General features: G+C 43.5%; 1 protein-coding gene across 1 annotated transcript; it reads right to left on the reverse strand.

Moving 5' to 3' along the window:
* Positions 1-10,281: 10,281 nt before the first annotated feature.
* Positions 10,282-10,983, reverse strand: LOC112908442 (U1 small nuclear ribonucleoprotein C-like). The gene has a single exon (XM_072744895.1). It carries the CDS (start codon positions 10,937-10,939, stop codon positions 10,460-10,462), a length of 480 nt encoding a protein of 159 aa, XP_072600996.1. The 5' UTR covers positions 10,940-10,983; the 3' UTR covers positions 10,282-10,459.
* Positions 10,984-11,920: the final 937 nt, after the last annotated feature.

An 11,920-nucleotide genomic window follows, 5' to 3' on the forward strand; every position in this document is an offset into this window, starting at 1 on the left:
GTCCTGAGTTTAGAAGACGAATAGCAAGAAGACCACCAATTACTTAACACTGCCCCCTCCAGATTCCCCCACCAGTGTCTCAGATAAAAATTGACGATGGGGAGCAAATTGATTGACTTTAAATGGATCCAGATGGGACATAGCAAATAGGTCTTGAAAATTATCACTACTAAGCCTGAAACTTTTATTCTATTGAGGTTTACTGAAGGTCACATAAGTTCTGTTATCTTTCTGCAATTTGTTAGTAAAAAATTGGCTAAATTGATGGTTAATTGTCTGTTTCCAAGTTTTCGTAAGTAATTATTAAGATACCTTTCAAAGTCCTTGGTAACCTGAAATCTTAGTTACACTTTGATGATAAATGGAATTAAATTCATCGGACATCTAGGTATTTTCCAAACGGGAAAAAGTGCTGAAACGCTGATTTGAATCTGTTGGTGAACATGCTTTGTACTTAACTGTTTCATAAATTTGCTGTCTAAAGAGTTCTGGTGTTCAAAAATCGGTTACTCCTTAGTTTTCACTGGAGACTAAGGTTCCTAAGAATGGAAAAACTCTGCTAAAATAAGACTGATGACTGATAAAGAAAGCAACTCTGTATGTAGAAAAGGAGATATGTAAGAAAAATGTAAGGAATGGGAATATATTTTTGTTCAAGGTAAAAGAAAGTAATTTTGTCCCAGAGGAGACTGACTGGAAAGAAATGGCTTGGGACAAATTCTGAATGCTGAGGAAGGTGTAAAAGGGTTGTGAAGGGAAATCCTTGGAAAGGAATTTTAGATGTGTTCAGGACAGACTAAGATCAAAGTAAATGGATTTTAAAGTACAAGAGTATAAAATTAAAAGTCTACTTTCTGTTCAAAAGTTTCCTTGATTTGTTGGTTTGCTCTTGATAAGAGCAGCAGTTTTGTCCGAGAAGGAGTCAGGTACGCAAGGAGTCAGGTACGCGGGGGCAGCCGTAACCACGGAGACGTGGACCGTCTGGGCAGGGCCATTGGCAGCCGGACCGGCGGCTCAAAGGGCAGAAGTGATGCCCTGACCAAGGCGCTGACCATGGGGGAAGGTGAACGAATCAACATCCACGCCGACAGCAGGTCCGCCTTCGCCACCGCTCGCATCCACGGAGCCCTTTACAGGGAGAGAGGGCTCCTGACAGCAGAGGGAAAGACTGTTAAAAGCAAAACAGATCCTTGAACTCCTGAGGGCCCTCTGGCTGCCCAAGGCCCTGGCCATCATCCACTGTCCGGGCACCAGAGAGCAGACACACCAGTAGCGGGGAAGCCGGGGAGCCGACTCAGAAGCTAAGGAGGCTGCCCTTCGGGTGACCCAGGTTTTTTTTTTTTTTTTTTTAATTTTTATTTATTTTATTACAGTCACAGAGAGAGAGAGAGAGTGGCAGAGACACAGGCAGAGGGAGAGAAGCAGGCTCCATGCACCGGGAGCCCGACGTGGGATTCGATCCCGGGTCTCCAGGACCGCGCCCTGGGCCAAAGGCAGGTGCCAAACCACTGCGCCACCCAGGGATCCCTGACCCAGGTTTTAACAACCACACTGCCTGATCCGGGGGCACCAACCCTGCCCGACACCCCCGACTATACTGACACTGACTTACACTGGATCAAACGCTTGCCTCTGACCCAGGGCTTGCGCGGCTGGTGGAGGGCCGCAGACTCCAGCATCGTCCTGCCAGAGGAACTAGGACGGCGTGGCCTGTCTGTCCAACGCGTCGGAGCACTCATATGGGAACAAGGAAGATGGAAGACCTCAGACGACATGCAAAGATCACTATTAAAGACTCTTGAGCAAAGATGGAGCAGATTGTGGCAGGCTGCCGCGCATGCCAGTTAACTAATGCCACCGCCCATGGATCTAACCCGGGCACCCGGCTCCGAGGGGACCGCCCAGGAGCCTACTGAGGTAAAACCTGGGAAATACGGGTACAAGTATTTACTAGTGTTTGTAGATGCCTTTTCAGGATGGACAGAGGCATTTCCCACCAAACATGAAACAGCACAGACCATGACACAGAAACTGCTGGAAGACATCTTACCGAGGTATGGTTTTCCTGTTAAGATTGGGTCAGACAATGGACCAGGATTTATCTCTAAGGTAACACAGGGAGTGGCACTAGTACTTGGGGCAGATTGGAAATTACATTGTGCACATAGGCCCCAGAGCTCAGGACAGGTAGACAGGATGAACAGAACATTAAAGGAGACCTTAACTAAATTAGCCCTGGAGACTGGCAGGGACTGGGTGACTCTCCTCCCCTTCGCCCTATATAGGGTGAGGACCTCCCCATATAAGATGGGACTGACCCCCTACGAGATCATGTTCGGTCTTCCTCCACCTATTATCCCCAATTTAAAACCTGAGGTGCTGCTGAATTTGATGATCACCAACTCCTTTTCTCCCTCCAAATGTTACAACGAACCCATGAACAGGTGTGGCCTAAGCTGAGGGCCCTCTGAGACTGGGCCACCCCCGGACCCCCATCGATACCAGCCAGGTGACTGGGTGTACGTGCGGAGATACCAACACCAGACACTTCAGCCTCGCTGGAAGGGACCCTACATCGTGATCCTGACCACTCCCACCACTCTCAAGGTCGACGGGATTACTCCCTGGGTCCACTACACCCACGTCCAGCCAGCTGACCCACATGCCGTTCTCAGGGACTTTGTTCCAGAATGGAAAGACCAACCAGACAAGGACAATCCCCTAAGCTAAGACTGCGCTGTTCTCACTTATTTCCCACCTCCAAGACTCCCTAGTCTGAGGTTGTCCTTCAAAATAAAAGGGGATTAGACAGTCTTCTTACAACAAAGGGTGTATGTGTGGGGGGTTATGTGCTGCCTTAAAGGTAGGATGTTGCTTCTTCCCTGGGATGTAAACAGAAGCAAGAACAGCAACAAGGTTGGTTCGAATCCTGGTTTAATCATTCCCCCTGGCTTACTCTGAGAGCAACCTGGACTCATGATTGGGTCCTTCCTTAGGTTCCTCTGAGAGGGGGAAATGTGGAGCCGAGAAAATTAAGGCCATTCCACTTTAAGTTCAGCATTAGCACAAGTTACAGCCATCCCAGGCCCCTGTGAATAAGAGCTGAAATTTACATTACTTCAGTTACAAAAACAAAACAAAACAAAAAACAAACAAACAAAAATCCCACCAGTTTACAGTTTAAGCCCTAGATAACCCCATATTAGAATGAGAACAGAGCCCAAGCTCGAGTTTGTAAATAAACCCTTGTGTGTTTGCATCGGGTGTCGGCTCCTTGGTGGTTTCTCAGATTCGCAATCTTGGGCACAACAGTACAAATATATGAATGAAATTGATAATTTAAATGAACAAAATTTTTTAAGATTTTATTATTTCAAGTAATCTCTACACCCAACATGGGTCTTGAACTCACAGCCCTGAGATCAAGTCTCATGTTTTATGAACAGAGCCAGCCAGGTGCTCCTAAATGAACAATTTTTTAAAAAAAGATTTATATATTCAAGAGACACACAGAGAGAAGGTAGAGACATAGGCAGAGGGAGAAGCAGGCTCCTCACAGGGAGCCCAATGAGGGACTAGATCTCCGGACCGGGAAGGTGTCCTGAGCAGAAGGCAGACGCTCAGCCACTGAGCCACCCAGGTGTCCCCCTAAATGAACAATTTTTAAACTTTGTTTTTTCAGGAGCCCCTGGGTGGTTCAGTGGTTGAGCATCTGCCTTCAGTTCAGAGCATGATCCCAGGGTCCTGGGATGGAATCTTGCATTGGGGTCTCTGCAGGGAGCCTGCTTCTCCCTCTGCCTGTGTCTCTACCTCTCTGTGTGTGTCTCTCATGAATAAATAAACTCTTAAAAAAAAAAAAGTTAGTTTTTTTAAAAAGGAGAAACTTAACCCTGCCTTAAATATTTCTGGAACATATATTCAGTTACTCAAGGATCAACTAATTACCTACCAAACAAAAAATTACACTATATTCAAAAAGATAAAACCTAGTGTTAAAAAAAGGATTGACAGAGGATTACCTCCATTTCATCCTCAAACTTTCTGATTAGGTTCTTCTTTCCGGCTTATCTCTAATGCACACAAAAGACCCTGCTGGCAATGCATCCCATGATAGGACCGAAAACTAACCCTTTAAGCAATAAGGACTGCCCTGAGCTAGCAAGATCCCACCCATGATTGACCCCAATACAATGACTGACCTGACCTTTAATGCCCACCTTCAATTACCCACCAGCCTTTGTCCCACATTTTTTTCTTTTCTTTTTAAAGATTTTATTTATTTATTTATTTGAGAGAGAAAAAAAAAAAAAACACAAGCAGGGACAGTGGCAGGCAGAGGGAGAGGGAGAAGCAGGCTCCCTGCTGAACAGGGAACCCCACACGGGGCTCAATGCCAGGACCCCAATATCAAGACCCCAGCCAAAGGCAACCGTTTAAACAACTAAGCCATCCAGGTGCCCCGTTGTCCCACATTTTCTTTATATAAACCTAAAAGCATTTTCAGCACTTAGGAGACAGTCTTTGAGAGGTTAGTCCACTATCTTCCCAGAGTTGGCCTCTCTAAAATAAATTCCTTTCTTGTTTCAGCACCACTCGTCTCTGCCTCTGGATTTTGTCAGTGGCAAGTGGCCAAAGTCAGTCTGTTTAGGGTCCCCGAAGACAGGTGCTCTTGCACCTCTGTGTCCTGGCTACAAGATAACCAATCCAAAACATAGTCACTGATGCTAAGCCTCATGTCAGCAAACCAAAATGTAATACCTAATCTAATTACAGCTTCAGCCTCTCTTGGTAATATAATCTTTAACCAATCAGTCTGGAATTACTAGTGAGTGCTAGTGAATAAATCTGCCTGATAGAACCTTTCCATCACTCTTTGGAAGGCAACCTTGCCTGAAACAATGCACTTGTTGCCAATAAACTTCCATTGTTTTCCCCTTTCTGTCTTTAGAAACCTTGTTTTCTATAGCTCTTCAGAGCTCCTACTTGCTAGGTGGATACTGCCTGATTCATGAGTTGTTGAATATAGCACATTTAATCCTTAGATTTACTTAGTTAACTTTTGCTGTTTAATAGATCTGGTGGCAGTGTAGACCTGAAGGAGATTTCTAACAGCTTCAGGGACAAGAGAATCCCAGGTATGGCACCCAAAAACCCTTTGAGGGGTGCCTGGATGGCTCGGTGGTTGAACGTCTGCCTTCAGTCCAGGTTGTGATCCCAGGGTCCTGGGATGGAGTCCCACATTGGGCTCCCCGTGGGGAGCCTGCTTCTCCTTTTGCCTGTGTCTCTGCCTCTGTGTGTGTGTGTGTGTGTGTATGTGTGTGTCTCTCATGAATAAATAAATACAATCTTGGGCAGCCCTGGTGGGCAGCGGTTTAGCGCTGTCCGCAGCCCAGGGCATGATCCTGGAGACCCTGGATTGAGTCCCACATCGGGCTCCCTGCATGGTGCCTGCTTTTCCCTCTGCCTGTGTCTCTGCCTCTCTCTGTGTCTCTATGAATAAATAAATAAAATCTTTAAAAATACATAAATAAATAAAATCTTAAAAAAAAAAACACCCTTTTGGGTTCTCTTTCTTGCTATTTCTAAGGGCCATAGATAGGTAAGTTCCTCTCAGTTCTGAGCTCAGTTCTCTTTGCTTGGAGCTCCCGATCTAAGTGACTTTCTACAGTTCCTTATTTGATTGGAATCCCTCCCTGAATTCTCTCCCCAATCTCCCAAATTTCACACTGGAAACTGATGGTGGTTACCAGATCAGGTCTTTTTTTTTTTTTTTTAAGGTTTTTATTTATTTATTCATGATAGACACACACACAGAGAGGCAGAGACATAGGCGGAGGGAGAAGCAGGCTCCATGCAGGGAGCCCGACGTGGGCCTCGATACCAGGACCTGGGGATCACACCCTGAACCAAAGGCAGACGTTCAATTGCTGAGCCACCCAGGCATCCCCCAGATCAGGTCTTGAGTTGAACTAGGCCCAACTTAAAACCTGGATTTTGTTCAGGATCAGACTGGGTCCAACTTAAAAACCAGAATGGGAGAGCAGCCCGGGGGGCTCAGAGGTTTAGCACCGCCTTCAGCCCAGGGCGTGATCCTGAAGACCCAGGATCAAGTCCTACATCGGGTTCCCTGCATGGAGCCTGCTTTTCCCTCTGACTGTGTCTCTGCCTCTCTCTCGTGCTCTCTGTCTCTCATGAATAAATAAATAAAATCTTTTTTAAAAAATTAAAAAAAAAAAAACAGAATGGGTTTGGATAAGACTAGGTTCAATTTAAACTAGACAGAGTCTAGTGAGAGGCCACAGGTGAATAGCAGCTTGTTTTAAGTAAAGGCTATTGCTAATGGGAAACTTGGAGGAAAAAAAAAAGCCATACAATTGGTGAGCATGGATCGAGCACTTATAAGCTGATAGAGCACTTGCCTGCCACCTAACTTGAAGACTCCCATGTTGGGGTAAGTTGATTACAAAACAGGTTAGGTGGACTGTAGGTCACCTGCCAAACAAGAGAATTTCCATACAACAATGGTACATTGTAAAATACCATACAATCCCCAACCCAGTGGCACATCCCTCTTGGGTACTAGTTTGGCTCCAAGAGACCCAAAAGCTTAGCCAAAAAAACGAGATTTTAAAAAGAGTTAAGTACACAACCTTCCAGCATGCCTCCTGAAGGCCATCAGCATAGTTCCTAGACATAAAATATATCTAAGAGCTATGGTTCCAGAAGCTATAGATAGCTATAAAAATGGCAAAATCATGCTAAGTTTTTGAGTCCTGAGAAGTAGGCTTGGTAACCATGCGGTTTGAAGGCTCTAAAATATGGCTAGTTAGAAATGCAGGTTGTATCTGATTTGTGATTAGAAATGAATAGACCCAAATGTGGGTTAAATTCTACTTGTGGCTAGGTTCCTAACTAACTAACTGTTTCCAGCCTTTAAGGGAACTACAGTGGCCATTTTGAGGAATATTCAAATTAGGTAAGTTCGTTTTAAAAGTACACTTAAAAGTGAGAGTTTCCGAATCAAACAAATGGAATGGGAAACCTATTTTAATTGGCATGCAGAAACCTCCAAAGTGCTTCAAAATTCCAAAATACCTATAATGAAAGGTCTGTTGTGAAAGGCTAATGAAAAATGAAAAACATAAGAGGTACCTAAAATAAAAGACTGTAAGACTGATGTAATAACCCCTACCACTTACCTCTATCTTACTTTATCTGAGTACTTATTTCAGTAATACTCTGTCTAAATAGCTTGTTTTCACTTTGAAAAGGCTATTAAACAGCTTTTCCTTTTACAAGACCATCTAAGGCTACAGGTGATCCTGGTCAGCTATCTTTCACTCCCTGGCCAAAGGCCATACTTTTAAAGATTTCCTAAACCCACAGAGCATCCTCAAAAATCTTTGTAAATGTATTATCTTCTAATAGATTGATAAAATGGCAGAAACTAGGATGAGAGGCCACTGGTCTGACCACTATAAGCAGTAAGGACTTTGCTCTTTGGGAAAAGACTATAAACAAAATCCACCAAATCAGTGGCCTTACAGACAATCCTAAATCTATGCTCCAAGAAAGGATCACATATGGGCCCTTCCCAGAGTTGATGAGACTTTCAGGAATTTTCTAGCAAGATGCTACATTATTCCCTTAAACAGCGAAGGGGAAACTACAAATGAATGAAAAACCTGGGTGAATTCTAGTTGATACTGGAGCTACACTCTATTTTAAACCCCACTTGGAACCTCTAGATGGGATCCCGGGGAAGCTAACTAAAGCTGGCTAAGGGTGAGAATTCTTAGTAGAGTTGACTCTCCTAGATCTCTATCAGTAGTACGCAATGGAGAAAGGAAAACAAAATATCTTCTGCATCCTCTTTCTAAATGTCTTTGGAGTCCAAAGGGTTGTTAAATACTGCCAAAAATATTTACTGTTCATCTCAGCTAAAAACTGAAGAGATATATAAAGAGATTTTCTTCCAGCAGTTGGCTAAATTGGAAGCTGATAGGAAGTTTTTTAGGCCCTCTCCCCTAAACTACAATAAAACTATGTACCCAGAGGGGGAAAAAGCCTTCTAATGCTTATATGGAAGGATTCCTAGAGTTCTTAAAAATAGGAAAACTAGGGCACCTGGGTGGCTTGGTGGTTGAGCATCTGCCTTTGGTTCAAGTTGTGATCTCGGGTCCTGGAATCTAGTCCCACATCAGGCTCCCTGCTCAGTGTGGAGTCTGCTTCTTCCTCTGCTTGTGTCTCTGCCTCTCTCTCTCTGTGTCTCTCATGAGTAAATACATAAAATCTTTCTTAAAAAATAGGAAACCTTACACAATATTTATGGGTTTTTTCAAGTCCACATGATCTAAGATAATCTTCAGTGAATAAAAGCTAGTTTATTTTCTTTTTTTAAAGATTTATTTATTTATTTATTTATTTATTTATTTATTTATTTATGATAGACGTAGAGAGAGAGAGAGAGAGAGGCAGGCAGAGGGAGGCAGAGGGAGAAGCAGGCTCCATGCCAGGAGCCTGATGCGGGACTCGATCCTGGGACCCCAGGACTGCACCCTGGGCCAAAGGCATGCTCCAAACCACCGAGCCACCCAGGGATCCCCCTAAAAGCTAGTTTAAAATTTGATTGATTTATTTTTTAATGGACTTTTTTTTTAAAAATCTTATTTATTTATTCATGAGAGACACAGAAAGAAAGGCAGAGACATAGGCAGAGGGAGAAGCCTTCAGTATCATGCCTTCTAGGCATAGCAGTGATGGTCCATGCAGGGAGCCTGATGCAGGACTCAATTCTGGGGGTGCAGGATCATGCCCCAAGCCAAAGGCAGACTCACTTAACCGCTGAGCCACCCAGGCATCCCAGGGAGCCAGATTAAGGGCTTAATCCTAGGACCCTAGGATCAAAAAGTTTCCAAAATCTTATGGTTACCCGAAAACTTAAAGTTTTGTAAGTAAGTTAAATGATGAGTTAAGGCTAATTTATTGAATAACTAGATCATCTCCAAATAAACTAAAATACTGAAACATTACTAAAAATCAGTTTATCCAGGGACCCTGGGGGCTCAGTAGATTAAACAAATGCCTGCCTTCAGCTCAGGTCATGGTCCCAGTGTCCTGGGATTGAACCTCACATCGGGTTCCCTGCTCAGCAGGAGAGCCCTTTCCTCCCTCTCCCTCTGTCCTCTGCCCTCTGCTCCTGTGCTCTCTCTCTGGCTCACTCTGTCTCTCAAATAAATAAATAAAATCTTTTAAAAGGAGGGGGTGGAGAACAGGTATATCAACTTTTGGCTTCCTTTACAGAGGAACTAACAATATTTGGGTCCAGTAGTAAACATGCTTTGTGCCATACTGAAAAATTTACTATGAGAAAGCATGTTTCTAAAAATTACAAAAATTATTTCTGTATTTGCCAAGCTATAGAATGCTAGCATAAGAAACAATCCATAGGGCAGCCTGGGTGGCTCAGCGGTTTAGCACTGCCTTTGGCCCAGGGCGTGATCCTAGAGACCCAGGATGGAGTCCCTGCATGGAGCCTGATTCTCCCTCTGCCTGTGTCTCTGCCTCTCTGTCTCTCATGAATAAATAAATAAATAAAATCTTAAAAAAAAAAAACAGTCCATAATTGTTTACTTCTTAATTTTCAGTAGAAAATAAAGTTTTTAAAGATTAAAAATTATAATATATGTAATTAAAGCTACTAGAAATGATAAGGGGAACATCTCTTTATGCAAGGAAAGAAGAATCTATATTTTCAGTAAAATAAGGTATAAGGAATGGAGATGCATTACATTGAAGAAAAAGAAATTAATTTTGTCCTAAAGTGAAGCTGGCTATTTCTGAATGGGAAAGAGTAAAAACAGGACAAAATCTGAATGTAAAAAAGAAATTCATAGAAGGGCACCTGGTTGGCTCAGGCAGTAGAGCATCTAACTCTTGATCATCTCAAGGTTGTGAGTTTGAGCCCCACATTGAGTGTAATGATTACTTATACCTGCGTGTGTGCATATATATGAAAAATACATTTAAAAAAAGAAATTCGGGACGCTGAGGTGGCTCAGCATACTTGTGTAAGCTCCATGCAGTCTACACAAGGGTGTTCCTACCCAAACCTTTAAGACTGAGAGAGGTAGTTCTTTGATCTAACTGATAGAAACAAACCCAAAGGGTGTCTGGGTGGCTCAGTTGGTTAACCGTCTGCCTTTGTTTTTTTTGTTGTTGTTGTTGTTTTAACTAAAACAGTTGACAATTTTATTTTCACATTTCACAATACAAATGAAAATTGCCTTTTATTTTGGTCTCACTATTCCCCTGCAAAAACTATTCTCTCTTTGATAGGAAGGGGAAGCAAGTCTTCCTTGTCATGCTGTTAGAAAACACCCAGAGTCACAGCACCATGATCTCCTGGTGAAGTAGAACAAGTAATATAAAATGAATATAAAGAGGTTCCTGTCTCTCCTTATCTATCTGGTCGAGTCATTCCTGGCTGAGTGGGCACCATCATGGGACGAGCAGGAGGTCTCATCGTTGGGGGCCCAGGCATCATTGGCATATGGCCTCCCATAGGTGGCCTCATTCCAGGAGCAGGTCCCACTGGCATCATCCCAGAAGGAGGAGGGCCCATTATTGGCATCATGGGAGGGATCCCCATATGGGGGACTGGCATCTTACCAGGGCGAGGAGGACCTGGGAGACTGGGGGGAGGTGGGATCATTGCCCCTGCAGGAGGAGGAGCAGAGAATGGAGTAGGAGGTATCTTTCCTTGTTGAAATGCAGCAGTTGTTTTGTCGATCAGTCTCTGAGCCTGCTCTTCCATCCATTTCTGATAGTAGTCTTTCACATTCTCTTTGTGTTTCCTACCACTGCAGTGTGTCTTTCTCACAGATGGAGAGTCATGGGTGAGGTATGTGTCGCAGTAGTCACAATAAAACTTAGGCATGTTGCTCTGCAGGCCGTTGGCCACTCCGTCCTGTGCTGCCCGGAAATGACCAACTGTCTGCCTTTGGCTCAGGTATGATCTCAAGGTCCTGGAATTGAGCTCCGCTTTGGGTTTCCTGCTCTGTGGTGAGCCTGCTTCTCCCTCTCCCTCTGCTTGCCACTCCCCCTGCTTGTGTTCTCTCCCTGTCAAATAGGTAAATAAAATCTTTAAAAACAAACAAACAAATCAAAAAAGTAAAAAAAAAAATGACACAGAGAAATATGATCCAAATGAAACAAAAAGATAAACATGAGTAGAACTTAAAGAAACAGAGATAAACAACCTACCTGATGAAGAGTTTTATATAATGGTCATAAAGATGTCATTGGACTTGAGAGAAGAGTGGATGAACTCAGTGAGAACTTCAACAAAAAGATACATAAAAAAAAAAAGAAGAAAGAAAGAAACATCAAACAAAATTGAAGAATACAATAACTGAAATAAAAATACACTAAAGGGAATTAACAGCAGATAAGAACATACGAAAAAATGGATCAGTTATCTGGAAGACGGAAATGGAAAGCTTGCAAGGTGAACAGCTAAAAGAGAAAATAATTTTTTAAAAAAGATTTATTTATCTATTCATGAGAGACAGAGAGAGAGAGGGAGGGAGAGAGAGAAGCAGATTCCCAGCAGGAGCCTGAGACAGAACTCGATTCTGGGTCCTGGGACCATGACCTGAGCTGAAGGCAGCTGCCCAACAGCTGAGACACCCAGGTGCCCCAAGAGAAAATAATTTAAAAATGAGGATAGGTTGGGACACCTGGCTGGCTCAGTAGTTGGGTGTCTGCCTTTGGCTCAGAGGGTGAACTGGGGTCCAGGGATGGAGTCTGGCATCCGGCTCCCTGCAAGGAGCCTGCTTTTCGCTCTGCCTATGTTTCTGCCTCTCTCTGTGTGTCTTTCACAGATAAATAAATAAGATCTTTAAAAAAAAAATGAGGA

This window comes from Vulpes vulpes, chromosome X, assembly GCF_048418805.1.
Source record: "Vulpes vulpes isolate BD-2025 chromosome X, VulVul3, whole genome shotgun sequence".
Taxonomy (NCBI): Eukaryota; Metazoa; Chordata; class Mammalia; order Carnivora; family Canidae; genus Vulpes; species Vulpes vulpes.

Excerpts from the sequence above, each read along its gene's own strand:
- LOC112908442 (XM_072744895.1), bottom strand. The coding sequence starts at position 10,939 with ATGCCTAAGTTTTATTGTGACTACTGCGACACATACCTCACCCATGAC.